Source organism: Solea solea, chromosome 13, assembly GCF_958295425.1.
Source record: "Solea solea chromosome 13, fSolSol10.1, whole genome shotgun sequence".
Taxonomy (NCBI): Eukaryota; Metazoa; Chordata; class Actinopteri; order Pleuronectiformes; family Soleidae; genus Solea; species Solea solea.
Window position 1 is genome coordinate 17,812,569 of NC_081146.1, and position 18,327 is coordinate 17,830,895.

The window sequence follows — 18,327 nt, forward strand, 5'->3', positions numbered from 1 at the left end:
TATTTCTGGAGGTCAATGCCAATATTAAGAAGTGAAGCTGCTGATCACATGCTCAGTTTCCATGCTTTACTTTTGCATGATTTTCCATAAAGAACCTGGGATTCATTCATTGTAACAAAGGCTCCTGAACAAAATCAGACTATAGGGATGTTGCATACATATAGTGTATTTTGATATTTAGGATTTAGTTTTCTTTCGTCTGCAGAGACTTCCTGCTGGTGACTGCAGGCAGATGTGATCTGTTCTGCTTCCTCTTTCGTGTATCAATTAATCATTTGCTTAAGTGCTGGTTTACTAAACACTCAAAATCTCTCTCTCTCATCTCTCTCTTTCTCTCCCTCTCTCTCTCCCTCTACGTGGCAGCACCAGAGAGAGAGGTTCTGCTGTGTGTGGTGGTGGTGCTGGTGAGTGTTCTGGTGGTTTTGCTGTTATATAACAAACTTGGTCGGCTGGCTGATGAAAGCCTGAGAAAACTATTCACACCATCAGCCAGATGCCGGTGGCCTCATGAGCTTACCTTTGACCTTTATAAAGAGTAAACCACCCTCCCACTTTCTTTGTTTTTGTCCCCGCTCTTTTTTTCTGTATTTTTGTCACACTTCAGCCCACCGTTTCTCTCATCTTTGGACTATGTCCTCTAATCCTAGCTATGATAACTATGGGATAACTTTGTCATTCCACTTGGCTGCTCACCCTCCTACTCCCGGCAGATGTTTTTACAGAGTCTAGACACACATGTCACTATTGATAAAACATGAGGATGCCAGGGTTTGCTGCAGGACAATGAGGACGTTGTGGTGTTTGGGTACATCTACTGCAGCAGGTTTAAAGAGACTCACCATTCTTCTGTTGTTCTTCTAGTATTAGTAAAGCTTTTGTGTCTGTGTGTGTGTGTGTGTGTGTGTGTGTGTGTTTATAAACAGGTGACTCAGTCTTTCCTCCAGCTGTTGGCCAGAGTCTCCCTCCAGTGCAGGTCACTGCCAAAGAAACCAGTGAACTCATCAGGAGGCTTTCTGTGATAGCGAGTTTCTAATTTGGTTTCTGCTGACTCTCTGTATTTATTCTTCTCCTGCATTAAGTCTGATTTCGCCTGTCTGGGGCACATATTGTAGTCAGGGTCAAGTACCAAGTTGTTTAAGTCAGCATGTCTGAGACCTCAAGGCATGAACATTCTTAAATGCTGAGTTGAAATCCCCTTATTTTCCTTGCATGGATGCGATAGTTTCTTTTTGCTTTTGCTGATTGCGCCAATTCATACAAGTAAAGTGAAAAGCTCTTGGTTGCTGCACCTGTGGCAGTACTGTAATAGTGGGGTAGAATAGATGGCGCTCATGGCAGTGTTTATGGGAACAACCTCTGCTCCCTGTTTGGTCAGCTGCAGAGAGGTTGCTGGTCTGAGGAACTCTGACATCACCTCCAGAAGTGAATCCAGATACAGTGGAGCATGGTGCAACAACACTGTGGAGGCGAACTCAACCGCCCAGAAAACTCTCTCACAGAGTCAAGCAAATGTCCGTCCCCTGCAGTTTCTGTTCGGGTTTATTCAAAGTCAACTTTTGTATTGGCAGCCATTGTTGAAATGCTCCTTTGTGCTGCCAGTACAAAAGTTTCCCACTCTCTGGCCTCCAAATAGTAGTAATATCAATCATGATAGAAGGAAGCAGGGAAACCAGCATCCATGGTTGGGTCTTTTCATGGGATTCAGGCTGGCAAAAATATAATAAACAATTCATACATGTCCTGGGCTAAATGCATGTTTTCCTTTAGTGCAGCGGTTCATTTAATTTGGTGGTGTTTCCCCACGGATCGTTTTGTTGACCAACACAGTTCATTCTGGCGACTTCTTAAAGCATGACATAATGGCGACATAATGACTTCAGGTTTTGAAACGTAACATTTTGGTCTTTTTTGGGGTGATTTGTGACCGGGACTAATTGCAAAGTGATGACTTGTGACTCGATGACTTGTCGCCGAAATGTGTGTGGCTTGCAGAATCCTTTTGCTTTAAAGGGGTAGTGTGTTTTTTTTTTTTTTCTTTAAAGTGGAGTGTTACGTGATACTTGTGTATGCATTAATTATCCTATCAGACAACCCTTTCTTTTGGCACTAAATTCCCCCTGATGTATTTCTGTAAGCACAAGAAGCGGTGTTGCAGAACAGAATAGCTGTTACGGTCAAAAAATGATCAAAGAGCGATGGCAAACCACTGAAATGATCCAAAATAGAGCACACAGTTTGAAAGATATATGTATTTTTCGCTTGGAACGTCTTTCATGGGCTTTCCCATTTCGGTTATCTCATCTCCCTCCCTCAACAGGCAGCACACTGAACACTCACTACTGTATTTAACACACTGACTATTTATCCTCAGTACCTCATACACTATCCACATTTTTTTAAGCTCTCTTTTTAAAACCTTTATTTTTAACCGCTTAATGATATTTATATCCTTTAAATGTGACTGATGCAGTTTATCTGTTGTAATGTAATGTGTTACATCCCATTTATTTATGTTTTTTCCAGCTATTCACACCCCTGGAACTCTTTGTATTAAATACTGACCTGAATCAGTATGTCATGTAGAAAAAAAACGTTATAAAATAAACTGTGGTGGCACAAATGCAGAGTGAATGCAAGGCAGCCGAATGAGAAGAGGCGAGGTTAAGATGGCTATCATTAGACATCACTTTCAGCAAGTGGTTTTACTGATAAACGAGGCGTCTCTTGTAGTGCCTCGGCTCTCATCACTGAAAAGAAAGGCCTCCCTCTCCCAGACAGCATTGAATAGAGAAGTGCTCTGTGACCACACACATCTCAACCAGGCCCGTATCACGGTGCCAAACATTTGAGCCCGGTCCCTGTTGAAGGCCTGTGTGCTTTTGTCTCCTTGTCTGATCTGCAACTGTGGATGAGAGTGGCTCAATGGGGTAAGGCCTCGCTGTCATGTTAGGCTTAGGCCTCTCTCAATAGGGGTTGTTTCTCCCAGACCAGAGGGCACTTCCATTGAATCTGCAGCTCAGTGAACACACAGGGAAAGAGGATGGGTGGAGCAAGCTGACATCCAACTGTTTTTTTTTTTTGTGGAATTGGGATTTTTGTGTTGTTTGACTATGAGCAGAATCCCCCTCCTCCTTCTCCCACGTTGTCTTATCTCCCCAAATCTCACAAGCTGTCATGTATTTTGTGTAGAATTGCATCATTTTCAACTCTTCCCACAGAGTGGACCAGGCTTTCGATGGTTTAAACGTTTTGGGTTAAGGTTTTCTTCGTCAGCATGTTGGCAAAAATGTCTAAACCATGTTATTTAGTCTCACACTGAGTCACAAAACTTTATTTCTGCTACATATAAAAAGGGAAAAAAAAAATAGTGGTAAAGGAAGAGGTTATTTAATTTATTTCCACTGTGAGGACATTCCAAGTTTTATTTTAATACTGTTTATGTGTACACCTTGTAATAAGATATTATGATGATTTTGTCATGTTTTCCTTTCTGGTTGCATTCAACGTGTTCTGCACACCACGTTGGACTCTTTGGAAACCTGGTCAAGACAACAGATGATAAAATAACAAAACTAAACAAAGTTGAAATGGATAAAACTATTTTTTAGGTTAAAATAGATTAAAAAAAAGACAGACAACTAACAAAGGAGGAGTTATTAGATTTCTCCTTTCAGTCGTTAAGGTAAGTCAGAATCACACAATAAAAAAAGATCACCGTTGAATTTTATTGAAATCAGCATCAGAAGACTCTTGTTTATTTATAACCCACATTAGGCAAAGAATCCACTCCTGCCATGAACACATCCGACCATCAAAAACATCAACGTGTGTGAGAGTAGGGCCTGAGCCATGTTAAGATTGCGATAAGAAAGCCACGCCTTCATTGGCATAAAGGAATTTAAACACTTTCCTGATAACTGTAATGAAGGGAGTGGTTGTGCCGTTAGCCTGCATTGTTAGACACAGCCCTGCTTGGTTGTGGCAGCAGACAAATTAAAAGGCCGAGGCTGCAGAATGTTTAACTTACAAAATCATTTACGCTGCAACGTTGTAACAAACCCACTCTTTGAACTCCCTGAGAAGCACGGGAAGGCATTTTTATCGGTTTCAAAAAGGGCTCGTTCATCTCTCTTGTTTGTCCCTTTGGTGAACTAATAAGCTCTTTCCTCCCCGCGGGCTGTTTCGGGGGTGGGCATGGCATCACTCCGAGGTTAAGGGGTGGCACTGCCCAGTGGGTAGATTACAGGTTTGGTTTGTGACCACGGCTTCTGGAACATGCAGCTGCGGCTATCTCATGTGTTGGCACAGGGTGCGGGCACGTCAGATGTGGTCAGGGACATGTGGAAGCTTTCGAGGGTTTATCCTGCCCAGCCCCGTTTAGAGCTGAGGGAGAATGCCAGCGATACAGCAGTCAAACGTTTCAAAACCTGCATTCAGACAAACAAACATAGGGGTGGTTTGTGTGTATACACAAGTCTCTATTTGTGTGTGTGTGTGTGCTTTTTTTGGGAATCGTTTTGCTTTGGATGGGCTCTGAGAATGTGTCCTATACATTTGTAATTGATCCATCTCAGAATGATGCATTTACATTGGCTCATTTAGGCCCATACTTCACAGTGTGCACCAGCGTTAGACACAGACATTCTCACTGGAAACGTGGCTGCCAGCCGGCAGGGACACGAGGGAAGACATAAACTCAAGTGGTTTTTCGTGAAAATGAAGTCTGTGAAGAGTTTACATACCAACAGTTTTGACTTTGGTGTGGGAGAGTTAGCGCTTTACAAACCACTCAACCTCCCACTCAAGAGTCCATGGAGAAAATCATTGTTTTTAGCTTGCGGTGACTCAGGAGTTTGCTGATCTACTGCTGCCTTGTTTGGTAGGTTTGTCACTTCCAAACGAACGATTTCAAACACCCAAAGTAACAAAATAACATTTAAACGTACTGATGTGAGCCATGATGTAAACCTGCTTATTTTCTCTATAGACTTGGTGTTGGGAGTGCAGTGGTTTAGAAAGCCTCACATATTTCAGTTTCCTCTCAGAAAAAGCTGTCTTAACGGTGTAAAACAGCTCGTAACATATTCTTAGGTTTTGTAAGGTGAGCCTTTACTTACTTGGCTAAAATTAGTTTTTTCTTATGCTCCCACTGAGCACAACTCATGTTTTCAGTGACAGTGAATGTCTCATTGAGACATTGACTGTCAACAACTGTGTTGAATGAAGTCCAGCAGTCCACCTTGGAAATGATTTGACAGTCCTGTTTACATGCTGAGAACAAAGAGGCGTTGAGAGGACAATTATCGGGTCAAAAGTTATAGTGATGAGTGAAAGTGGCATCAGCAGTTCCCATGCTTTGCTCTGCGAAGCGTACACTGCTCTTCTTTCTTGACATGAAGCTTCACCCTGACACCAATCAGCCCCGGTCTTCAATCGTGAAGTTATCCCACCAGTCATGGTTCCCCCCCGCTTCTGTTCGAGGAAGCTGCCTCCCTGGGCCTTTTTTTGGGAATGTTAATTGGTAATTTTGGTCCCAGTGGCATAATAGTGTCTATTTCAGTGACACTGGCCGCCTTATTGGACTGTGAGGGTGATTGTGCTTAGTAAGTCATGGTCAGTCTTCATTGGTCCTTTAATTCGACTTTGACTGGCTGTGAAATCATCTCCTTCTCACATGTTTCTCTAATGTTTTCCCTGCTGTTTTTCCATGTTTCAGAATTTTAGTGCGTGTGTGTGTGTGTGTGAATTTTGTCAAGAATGACCCCCCCCCCCCCACAGGAGAGTGAGTGCCACAAAGTGCCTTTTTGAGTGTATCTCGGCTAATGAAAGAGCAGTTTGAGGAATGGATCTTGTTTTTACAGCCTCACATTAAGCTTCGTTCGCCTCGTGTATTTTAAGCCTTTTCTCCATATACTCCTCATGGTCAGCTGTGGCAGACAGCGGAGCAGCAGTGTGCAGTGAGCACACATGGAGCCTGAAGTGAACAGCTGGCTCTCTGAAAAATAGAAGATCTTTTTTGATAATTGAGGAAGGTTGTAATTCTGAGCTGCTTCTGCTTATTTGAGGTCCCGTTAAGTACAGACTTCATCGGGCCTCGGCGAACGGGAGACGAACTGGGCCCATACTTCAGCGTCTGAAATAACTGATGGCCTTTTTGCATTCATACTATAGATAATTTAGATCGAAACATGATCTACTAGTTACTAGTAAGGATGTTATTACTTATTATGACAGATTATAAACACAACATTCCTTAAAGAAAATGTAAGTTTGTTTTATTCTCCTTCCCGCAAGATGTTGCAATAATAATAAGCCAAAAATAAGTTAATGTAATTTAAGTCTTTTAAGAATTTGGAAGTGTGTCTGTGGTGGGCATTGATGGCTCATCTAACGTCAAACCCAGCACTTTTTATTCCCCAGTGCCTGATTCTGTGCCATGTGCTTTTCTTCTTCCTCCTCCTGCTGCGACTTGGGTGATCAAGCACCATTTTTACAACCTTAGGCGTGTTTTAACACAGACAGACACACAGAAAGTGCTGGTGGCTTGGAAAGGCTTGAGGTTTGCATGGTGACGGGGCCAAGCATCCATGGATTTGATCCAAAAACAGAGACAGTGATAGTGCAGCTCTCACTCAGGCAGTAACAGTAGCTGGCATTTTGAGGCTGAGGTTTAACCAAGTCGCTGGTCTTTCATAGATGGAAAAGGGATTAAAGATGTCCACTATATCATGCATGACTTGCAGAGAATAGTAGAAAATGCTGTTCTCATTTTAAATATGGACTCAGTGGAATCTTTACTGTTTAAATGCAGCTGAAGCATAGTCGCTGAAATGCAAATTAAATAAAAGTGATACTGCAGGTCTGGAATAATGTCCACTCTGGTTGTTTCCAAACTTGTAAAAAAAAAGCGATATATTGGTCGATTTCCATGGATTAAAAGTGTACAGTGAACTCTGACAGGTTGACTCCCGCACTGATCCCGTTAATTTTTGCCACATTTTAGGTTGTCAACATGACTGCTCATAAGGAACGAGTCACGCGTCGTCCGGAGCTCTATAGTGTTTTCTTAAAACATAAAAAAACAACTCCAGATTGTAGGGCAGAAAATGAAATGTGCGTCGATGGATGTAAATGTCCTTCTGCCCTCTTCTTCTGTTCATCAAATGTAGGAGCAGTCTGGATTGCTGAGCCTGTAGCTTCCTTATGGAGAACAGGAGAAACAATAGTACTGGAGGGTGATGAAATGAATCGTGCACAGCGAGGGGACGGACAGAGGTAGAGAATGTCTGAGGGTGAGCAGTGACAACAGTGTTTGTTTACAATACAGGGGGAAGTGAAGCTTCTTCTTTTACTATTTCCATACATATTTCACTTTCTTTAGTGACATCATTCTCTACTCTGTGGAAAAACCTCACAAGTCAGAGGTCAGGTAAGAACCTTGAGGTTGAACCTTGTGTGATTTTCAGCATTCCCATTCAGGGGTCAAGGGTGAGCCAGATAAAAGCCAAAGTCAAGGACAAAGGGAAGCAGGCTTGAAGATGTGGGATAGTGGCAAAAGCAGACATCACACTCATGTGTGAGCTAACGGCGGCCTCTCTGAACACAGTGTGACTGAGCGTAAGCTCCTCTGGGAGCAAACACCCTGACAGATCAGACGCATTGGACCGGCTTTTCTCTCATCACTCAGGAATGTTCGAGCAGAAACTATTGATGAATACTTTCCAAAATACTCCCGTGTTCAGCGCGCAGCCGAGATGTGAGAGTATGCAAATAGAAAGAGAGCTGCAATTACCGTGATTGGAATAGCTTTCCACCAGTGTATATTTTTAAAATTGCAGTTTTTATTTAAGACAGCCCAGATTAGCATTTCCTACATCTCAGCATTCATTTGATTGTTATTTAGGGTCATACTTACCATGTTCATGGAGAGCTGCTTCTCATTTCCGCTTGCCAGTGCAAGACCATGATTAAACATGGGTCTGTGTCACGTCTTACGTTCCACGCATGCATAGTTGTTCTCGTGTTCCATTCCAGTTTTGGAGATTTCTCACCAGGAAATAGCCCTCGTTTGTATGTCCATGTATTCTTTGAACACTTAGTCATGTATGGGACTTCCTCATTAAACCTCAAGCGTGTTTTGTTATGGTTACTTTCTTCTTCATTGTCTCTTTGGACCCAAACAAGAGCATGCCGCCAAGTGGACTGAAAAGTGTTTTGCTACAAGGTCTTTGTGGAATCAAACTGGAGGTTCTCAAAATGGAAATGTGCGTATGATGTAATACACAACAGGTGGATGCTAGTGGACCTGTGCGTATACGCCAATGTGAAAAAGTATAGCCCAGCCTTTTTGTTGTGTGGTAGAGCTTCTTTTAGTGACTTTAGCAATGTTGCACAGTTTAACCTGCAAATTGTAAAATCTTTTCAAGTGATTTTTGCAGTTCACTAACAACCTCTTTTTTTATTGACATTGACAGTTCTAAAAAGACTGAAGTTTTTTTTTTCTGGGTCTTCAAACACTACAGCACTAAAGGCCACTGTTAAAACAACTCTGAGCAAACCCTGAGCAAGACATTTGCCACTTGGTGTTCTCTACCTTCTGTGTTTTTCTCTGTCTGTGTTAGGATGGTGGAGGTTAATGGGAGTTTGTCTGTGTGTTTTTAGGGCATGGCCTTCTCCCTGGAGGAGCGTCTCCAGCTGGGGATCCATGGCCTGCTGCCTCCGTGCTTCATCAGTCAGGACGTCCAGCTGCTGCGAGTGCTCAAGAACTATGACATGAAGAGAGACGACTTGGACAGGTAAGACAGGCACGGGACGGGATCTCTTCCCAGTGGCGCTGTTACAACTTACTGTGTTATCCTCTGTCTCATCAGAGTTGAATTTTGGCTCATTTCCCCCACACGGGGGTCCCCTGCCCACGTGGACACTGAGACATTTAACATCTGGAAGCTGTCAAAACACGAGAGGCAGATTAGTGATCAGGCCTTCGAGTGCTACAGCTATCGTCGAACGCCGTATATTACGCTGAACAAATCTCCACACTGTTCTCTTCTCTTTTTCCCCCTACATCTCCGTCGACCCCCAGCGCGCCTTCATCTGCGTCGGAGTGTTTTTATAACCTCCACCACGACCAAATGAAAACTTCAGTTCAGTTATACACGTCTCATTAGACTTTTGGGAGTTGTAGCTCTTAGTATTATATAAGAAGTGCACCACATGCTGAAATTTCAGTCTGGCTTTTGATGTAGAACTGAAGTCATATCCTGGTTGAATGTTTTGAAAAATATCTGCTGAGGGCCTGATATGATCAGTCTGTGAAATGGCCTCTCTCGGCCAAGCGTCTCCGTCAGCTGTCACTCCTGATGTCAGGGATGAGTGAGTGCGAGACGGGATTTAGGGTCAAGAAGGATTTGACTTCTTCGTAATAGCCACCTCGTTTTCCACCATAGCAACAGGACGGCATCAACATTCACAAACAGTCATTATGAGCTTGTCATTGCTATTCCCATGCCCTATCAATGTCAGTGACAATCAGTCACTGCGGTCGCAGTGTGTTCCAGCGTTGGTGCAGTGGATTAAGGGCTGCTCTTTGCCTGCTGCTCCTATAACGTGCTGTGTTTACATGCACACTGCTCCCTGACTCTTAATTATTCTTTGGTATTTACTGTTGGATGCTGTCATTTATTTTTTTATGACCATTCCTCCAAACTTGCACGGGTTCCCATTCTCTTGTCATCACTTATCCGGACTCCCACGTTTTTTTTTTTGTTTTGTTTTTTTTTTATCTTACAGTGGAATTTAAGGGGCGGGGTTGAATTGTTCTGACAAATTTGGGAACAACACTTTGTTTTATGATGTGTGATGATGGAGTGGGTTAAATACCTACTGTGACTGTGTCAACAACTGTCAACAGAGGAAGTGGATGTTAATGGCTTTGCCAATGAAAATAGCGCAGTGTATAATATATGATACGGTAACCTCAAAGACAACGGTAATAAGCCTGAAAGGGAGGCTGACAGAGCAGAGCTGGTTGATCGCTCATGCTACAATGATAGATTATGTCTGACTCACTCATTAGGTTGACTTTAAAGCAGTCTGTGCATTATAAATATTCCCATTTCCCAAATGCGTGGGTGTTCATGCTTTTAAGGCTAAGAGTAGAGAAACAAATCTTCATGTACCAGCTTCAAGTCTACAGCCCAAGACAAACAACAGCCGTGGCTCTAATGATAAAGTGCTGAATAAAGGCCTACTGTAGCTGACAGAATTCAAGTCTTATCTCTGTAGTCTTTTTTTTTAGTACTGGACAGTGTTTCCCACAGAATTCAAGTTATAATTTTAAGAAGAAAAGTTTCAACATTCTCACATGTAAGATGCAAGTGTTGGCATTTTTGCTTGGAAAATGGTATGTATCCATATATAGCAGAAGACGGTGAGCGTGCATGATGATTGACTGGATTTATAGAAATACGCAGATGTTTCTTACATATTCTATGGGAAAGAAACTGAACGCGTGTTATTTGTGAATAATTTGTTAAGGTTATAGGGAAAGAATGTGGTCTGGTTTACTTTAGAAACCTCTGTGCTTTCTTCTCCTTAACAAAAGTTCTCCTTTATTCAAGCTCCAACAAGAAAACAGCAATTTTTTTTACCATTGTTTTCAAACACACTTCACGGATTTTCTCAGCCCAAGCGGTTTGCTCATTTGTCGTGGAGATGGCATGGATCTCATTCCATGACCTATCTCCATGGCAACGCACCAAACTTCGATTGCCAAAGAGTCGAACCAGTTGGAAAAGGGTGGAAAAGGAACAAATGAGCTTTCATACAAAATATAATCTCGTACAAAAATGTAATTCTGCACAGGATACTGAAACTTTTCACATGTTTAATTAGATGTGACTTGTTTTGGTTTAACAATATGAAAACTGTTTTCTTCAGGAGCAGCTGTCACCGACATGTATTGTGCAACTGCTGTGGATGAACCTTCAGCAGAGAGTGTGTGCTTGCGTAGCCTCTCAACAAGAGGCACCTTGTATTCATGGCTATATGGAAACTCAACTGATTAGGAGAAGAGCCCCCTCTGCCATGCGCTGCTTAGTTTAGGTCATATGCAAACCTCCGTCCCAATCTGTAATCAGATCATTTATTTTTATTTTGTATATTTTTCCAATCATATAAGGACACATAATCTCAAAAAAAAAAAAAAAAAAAAAAAAAAAAAATCTTAACCATTGCCTCCCACTTATTGTAAACATGCTGGTACTTCTCACTCAAAAACACACATTTTTTAACATCTGACTTTAATAAACTCCTCCTGAGTTCAGCAGGTGCAAGTGTCCGAGATGGTAAAAATTAACATGCTGCGTTTTCCTCCCTGCTCCTTCTGTCATTCCCAGATATGTGTTCCTGATGGGGCTGCAGGATCGCAGCGAGAAGCTGTTCTATCGGGTGCTTATGTCAGACATCGAGAGGTTCATGCCCATCATTTACACCCCCACTGTCGGCTTGGCCTGCCAGCAATACGGCCTGATATTCAGGCGACCGAGGTGAGTCATGCTCATAATACCTTTGTCCCTCATGAAATATGAAACTCTACATTCCCAAGCAAATGATTTTACATCCTTTCTCTAAGTGCTGTGAACAGGAAGTGAGTGATATTGTTATCGCACGCTGTTCCCACACTGTCAGTCTTCCATCAATCAGTCATTCAGTGTTTTTTTGTGATGTTTTGGGTTGTTTTGTTGCAACACTACTACTGCTGAGTGTGTGTCTGTTACTGTTACTACTGTTCCACTACGTCAGGCTGCCTTTTCTCATACTAGTGGTGAGAACTTCCCGTTCACATGTCTGTACCACTTCATTTATGTTTGAACTCGAATACACGCCAATCCAATAGCACAGTCAAGGGACTTCTGACTTTTAAGCCCAGGCAAATGAAGCTTCTGCTCTGTGATTACAACGGAAAATACAACTAAACATGTCAAGGATCTCACGTTTCTTATACTTGCTGGGTTTAATTGCTTGCCAGAACTTCCACATTAAGATTGTAAAGGGCAAATACTAAAACCCCAAAGTCATTTTGACACTGACAGTCGACCACATATATGTCATTCATCTCAGATGTCAGAGCAGCTGTTGATCGGCTTGTCTGTTTCTTCTAGAAATGTTCTAAATATTTCATATTATCTTACCTGCAGCTCCACTAATTGGTTAAAGCCATGTTGATCTTCAAGCACAAAACCTGAAATTGGTGAAAAAAAAGTGTTGTGTTTTGTGTTGGAACTGGTCTATGATTCTATAAAACCGGAAGTGAATCTGTGGCAGCCTGTACAACTGGTGTTTGGTTGGTTGGGTGGCAGTGACTTAACCATAACCAGATAATGTCTAACCCTAACGTTAAACCAAGAACAGCTCAAATCTTAACCCTAAGCTGAACCAGTTCCTCAGAAATGAGGCTCTGCCTTATTAGGACCAGGTTTTTGTCTCCATGAGGACTACTGGAACTGGCAAGGTCAGTGTTCATGCCAGAAAAGGTCCTACAGAGGTAACAAGTACATACACACAGACACGATGTCTGTTTTCCCTCACATAGATTCATCAGGTTCAGGTTTCTCACTATCTAACAGGAACACTCCCTAAGACTTCTACTAATAAATACTGAGATGATAAAGCTTTTACTCCCACTGCTGCATTCAGGGCCATGTTCTGTTTTTCTTGGACCTGGCTTGTTGAATTTACAGTGACTCAGGTATTGGCAAGTTTTTGTTTTTGTTTTTACTCAAATAAAACACCATTTGAGCCGGACCACCGTTGCTATTAGTTCTTCTTGGGCACCGAAGTTCAAATACTGATGTGAGCTATAATCAGCGAGTCCTTTAAGGAGCTTAAAGGTCGGATAAAATGATCCTCTACACACCACCAAATTATTATAGTTATTTTGACATGTTCATAAGAGATTTACAGATGTTTATCGCAATCTGCTATCACCATGGATGTGTTTGATAACCTCTAAAACTCACGTTCTATCCGAGCAGTCTTACCATAAATTATTACCCTGGGTACATTTATAAAATGTTTTCCCATGCACAAAGCTTTGCTTCCCAACAACTCTCTGTTTCCCCTTCCCTGCACAACTGCATGGAAAGTATTCTTAGCATGCTTTCCCGCCTCTGACACCAAGCTGGCTGGAGGAGTCATTTTATACACTCCTTCAGTCTCTCAGCACAGTGGGCCTGTGCTGGCTGCCAGAAGCCCCAGGACTGGAGTTGCGCCCGTATGAAATGTGCATCAGAGGGTCAGTTAGCAGAGTCACTAGGGACAAAGCAGTTTGTCTCTGACAGATTTAGGTTTTCAGCCAGGCTGTTTCTCTATGTTAAGCGTGCCTGGGAAGAGGAAAGGGACTTAGATTGTGATAGATATGAGTCTACTGGGTTTGTCTCGTTTGAGCTATGCTAATGGTCTGACTTTAGTGGTGGCAATGTTGGCCTTTGTTCAAGACAGAATTTCAACAAGAATAGAGATTGTTGCAATGCAATTTCTTAACACAAATTGTTTGGCGGAATAGATTTCATAGGGCAATATCTCAGCAACTGTTGAAAAGCCATGAAACTGAACACAGACATTAACATTATACAGTGGAATCCTCATCATGGTGGTGACCTCCACATCATGCCAAAGTTTTTAGTTATCCAGTGATAAACGCAGCTTACCACACAAAAATCTACTTTTAGATTATTGCCAAAGACCACATTGTGTGCACTCTGTTACACATACAGATATTCTGAACGATTGTTTGTTAGTCCCTGCCAAATCTGAGTTTACAATAGCACTCTGCCAGAAATGCAAGCACAGCTGGCTTTTGAAGGCAATCAGAGATAGCACTCTGATTGGTCTGAGGCATATTGCAATCAAAACACACCTGTGATTGTTAGTGCTTTCACACAGTTCTGGTTCTGGCTCCATTCCAGAGTCTGCAGCCCACATTAAAGAAGAACCAACATGGGAGGAGGTTACTCCACGTTACTTGGGCGGAAGTAAACACAACACTGGTGCTTTTCTCCGTGCTTCCTCTACTGCCCGCTTCCCGGAATATGAAACGCCCACTGATGATATCATAGTTCGCTTGGAAGAACAAACTTTTTTTTGGTTCCAGCTGGGAACCAACTTTGCAGGTTCTGAACCCATTTAGTTTGATGTTCAAAATTAGGTCTGGGAACTGACACAGAGCCCTGCCGGTGTGAAAGGGCTATGAGTCCAAGAACAATCCTTCTGTGTCTGGTGAAATAACTTGTATTCTTGCGGAGAAAGTGGATTTACACACATCTGACCATGACTTTTGATTAGTAGTGTATTGGGAGTATAGTCTTAAACATTTATGTTGCATCTTATATTATATCTCCAAAAAAATGTTATATGCCTAGATACTGCCTTACAGAACCTATTATTTGGCTCTTTTTTTTTGACAGCTTCCAATATTTTAGGATAAGATGTCTGAATTCTTTTATGAATGTGTCTGGAATATAAAATATCACTTTGTTTCCGTCCACGTCTACTGCACCAGGTATTTTTCTCATTACCATGGTCCACAGATGTGTGTATTAGATTACTGATGTCACTAAGCTTGTGTGAGCATGCGTGTCTTCCAGGGAGACCACCACAGCAGCAGATTAGGTCTCTAATCACTGGCTCTCAGGTATAAAGACGTTCTGTGTGGAAGCAGCAGCCTTTCTTTGTCTTTCCCTGACTTGACCAGCTAATCTGACTTATGAAGTCAAAACACTCCTACACCGGGCTCTGTACCTGAGGCCGAAGGTCAAGCATCATTAAGTGTCAAAACATGTCTGGCTCAGTGATCTTTTGATGGGGCAGACGCAGGAAGGAGAGCCAGAGAAAGGAACACATTCACATCATCGGAAGATTAGTGGACAAGCTCACCCTTATAATGGTTTGTACTCTCGTGAGCAGCAGAAGTGTTTAAGTCTGTCTCCATCACACACAATTTGTTTCTGTTTTCACCATAACTGTGGCTTGTATACTTTGTTTGACAGCTCAAAGTGCTCAATTGTGATGAATGATAAAGAAAAAAAATTATGTGCGTGTCGGGTGAAAATAATTAGGTTTAGTTCAGGCATGTCTCGTGTCACTGTGCACTCTGTGGCTCACAGCTAAGGAGTGTTTAAATAAACTTGTAATGGTTCTTTTTAGAGTCGGAGACTGCCTGCTCACGAGGCTCTCAGGGTAAATGACATGAGCCAATCCATCTTGCTGATGGAGATAGATGATCACTTAAAACCCATGAATGGATTCCTGGTTGAGGGTCAAGGGTTAGTAACTCTGCTACAGCTGTTTGTAAGGAGCTGGAATGCATAGGACACACACATTCTTAAACCCCCTAGAGATCAGCCTGGGTGAAGACCAGATGCTTTCGCTTTCTTCCACCACTCCTATAAACACACTGTAGCTCCTACTGCCTAACGATAGACTAGAACTGATTTGAGATGTCAATTACACGTTGTAAATCGCTGTAATGAAGAATTTCACTTCACAATCGGAATTTCAAAAAATATAGTATAGTATTTGTGTGGCGCCACATACAGGCCTGGCATATACACTACAGCATTGTGGGACGTTTCGTGAGTATTAAGACATTTCTTGAAATTTCATGTCTACAGAAAATTATATGCTTCTTTGCACAACTTACTTGTACCAAAGTCATTTCTGAGACGCTCAGTGGTTGCCCTGTGCAAGCAGCTTGTTATCAACTACTGATAGCCATTCATTGTGACAAGCAAAGTAGAAAGTGGGGTGGTGTCAAATGTAAAGCAATTAAGTCCTTCTCAGAGGAGGTTGTCTTAATTTTTACTCCAGATAAACCCTTAAAAGACACAAACGCAGATACTTTTTTAATTGAAACAATGACAAACATATTGTATAAGGCAGGCAAGAGTTGGAGTGTCTGGGCAGAGCATCAGGCTGGGTTGTAGAGTTCTGGAACAGGGCTGGGATTTAAGAAAAATCTGCAGAACCAAATTTGGATTGGCAGTGGTGCCGGAAAACATCTGATCCTCTGATTCTGGATCAAAAGAGCAATAAACAAGGAAAAGGTGAATGCCATTAGTAAACAGGAGAAGCAGATGTGCATCTCTAAAGCAAAGGGAAACAGAGCAACGAGGAAGGCACAAGGAAAGCAGCTTAAATGACACTAGGGAGGTTTACCACACCTGTCAAGGTCGGGTATGTACTGTTCATGCATACTGTAGGTTGAGAAGATGAAAAATGCAATAGCTACACCCAGCTAATCTCTCTCTCTCTCCCTCTCCCTCCCTCTCTCTCTCTCTCTCTCTCTCTCTCTCTCTCACGCTCTCTCTCACACACACACACAGACACAGGGGTGCTGGAAGGATTTATATTGATAGACAGTAAATGAGAGCAACCTACATAATAACAGGAAAATATGACTTGAGTCATACTAGACCACAAAAATGCACTGTACATCAGTTTATGGACACAATGTGGGACGTAGAGGCTGCATGTGACCATAATAAGCAGCATTATAAGATCACAGTTTTATGCCAGACTCTTGCATATTTGTGTGATGCTGATTCACAGAAATGTGCAGATGTTCAGAGCTATTCGACTCACAGTCTTTTGTATACAGCCATGAATGAGCCTTGAGATGTTGGTGCTTGATGAACCCATAGAGTGAGCTTCCTGAATAAAGGCATCAGATTCTGGATGGAGTGTTCCAACTCTGCAGATTAGCAGGAGAGCTGTGATCTCCCATCTCCTTTCAGGCCCACACACCGTGTTACACCCTGTTTGTGTGAGAGAAAATACTACGTTTGGATTGGCGAGCATCAACCCTCACCTTCTGGACTATTAATCAATGCATGATTATTGAATCCATAAAAAGTAGCCGCTCATGCCACATCACTCGTGTCCAGAGAGAATTTACTCCAGGTTATGACTGATTGCCTGACTTCTGATGATGTATGTGTCTACCACGTTGGTAGACCACGAGAGAAGCTCAGAATAACTTTTGGTTGAATGAAAGTAAAGTAATGGAGAATTGGGGGGAGAGACATGGTGACCTCATGAGGAACGTGGCAAACATTTGGGATTAATTCCACCCTGGACTTCCAAGACTTATTGTTACAGTGTAGAGCGCACGTCTAAGGACGTTTCTGAGCCAGTGAAAACAAAGACAATTTAGAACAAGTAAGACTGGAATTGTAGTTTTCCTGCTATGTCCTGTAGTATAATAAATGCCCAATTTAAAACCACTGTAGTGTAAGGATTTTGCTGTGTAAACATGGAAAGTAATCAAACAATATGTGTTTTTATTAACGGTCTACTCATCTAAGACTTCCTCGATGAATTGTCTGTGACCTACAGTACGAGAGATCATTGCCCACTCAAATAGCCATAACTTTCCATGACTGAGAGCGGAGTGGAGCAGCGTGCCCAGGCAGCAAGGTGGTTAGATTTGGCTTCTTCCTTTGTGTCTCTAAGAAACAGCCATGCAATCATTACAAATATATTTATTTAGGTTTTTGGTTGAGCTAAAGTCTGTCTGTCTAAAAGCCTGCCTCACAGTCTCTGTTTCTACCTCACTCCTCCCTCTTGGATTTAGGCTTTTAGTCTAAATCCAGTCATGGTTTGTAAACACACTAGCTGTCAAGTCCAGACTTCATCAGCTGACTTGGTGTCACTCAAGTTTTGAATTTTAAATCCTGCTGTGCTATAAGCAATGATGCATAAACTCAGACGTGGCACTGTAAAGAATAGACACTGTTTGCTTTCTTCAGCAGTACAAACAGAAAAGCTAGTAAGGCTTTTAAAAGATCAGATAGCTGATTCCTTTGGATGTCTTAGTCGGTCATGTGACCCCTGCCTTGCAGGTCATAGAGGTCTGTCAGATCCCTGTGCCAGAGCTCATCCTGCCAGCCCACAGCCAATCAGTATTTCACACTGACACACCCCATCTGAATCTCCCTAATATTTCCCCAAGTATTTTTTTTTCTCAAGCTGCTACATGATGCATTAATAAGACTCTCCATCCCAACCAAAAAACAAAATTACAGAGCGCTGTTCTTTTTGGATGCTTTCTGTACACCGTCTCAACACTGCTGGTCAGATTTTGGCATGTCACGGTACTATTTTCCCAACCCACACTGGAAAATACGATGAACCGACTATCCCATGAATCTTATCTAATGCTACGGGTGAATTGCACCCAGTGTAATTTGTAGTTTTAAAGAAAACTCTGAGGTGTCATAGCAACGTGCAGCAGAAAAACCATTCAGCACATGTCCCACAGAGTAGATT

At 42.2% G+C, this 18,327-nt stretch overlaps 1 protein-coding gene across 1 annotated transcript in view; it reads left to right on the forward strand.

Moving 5' to 3' along the window:
* me1 (malic enzyme 1, NADP(+)-dependent, cytosolic) overlaps positions 1-18,327 on the forward strand; it is a 71,116-nt gene that overhangs the window by 17,662 nt on the left and 35,127 nt on the right. Inside the window, exons 2-3 of the mRNA XM_058648669.1 lie at positions 8,662-8,795; positions 11,397-11,546. Coding sequence (XP_058504652.1) covers positions 8,662-8,795; positions 11,397-11,546 — 284 coding nt within the window. The remainder of the gene's footprint in view (positions 1-8,661; positions 8,796-11,396; positions 11,547-18,327) is intronic.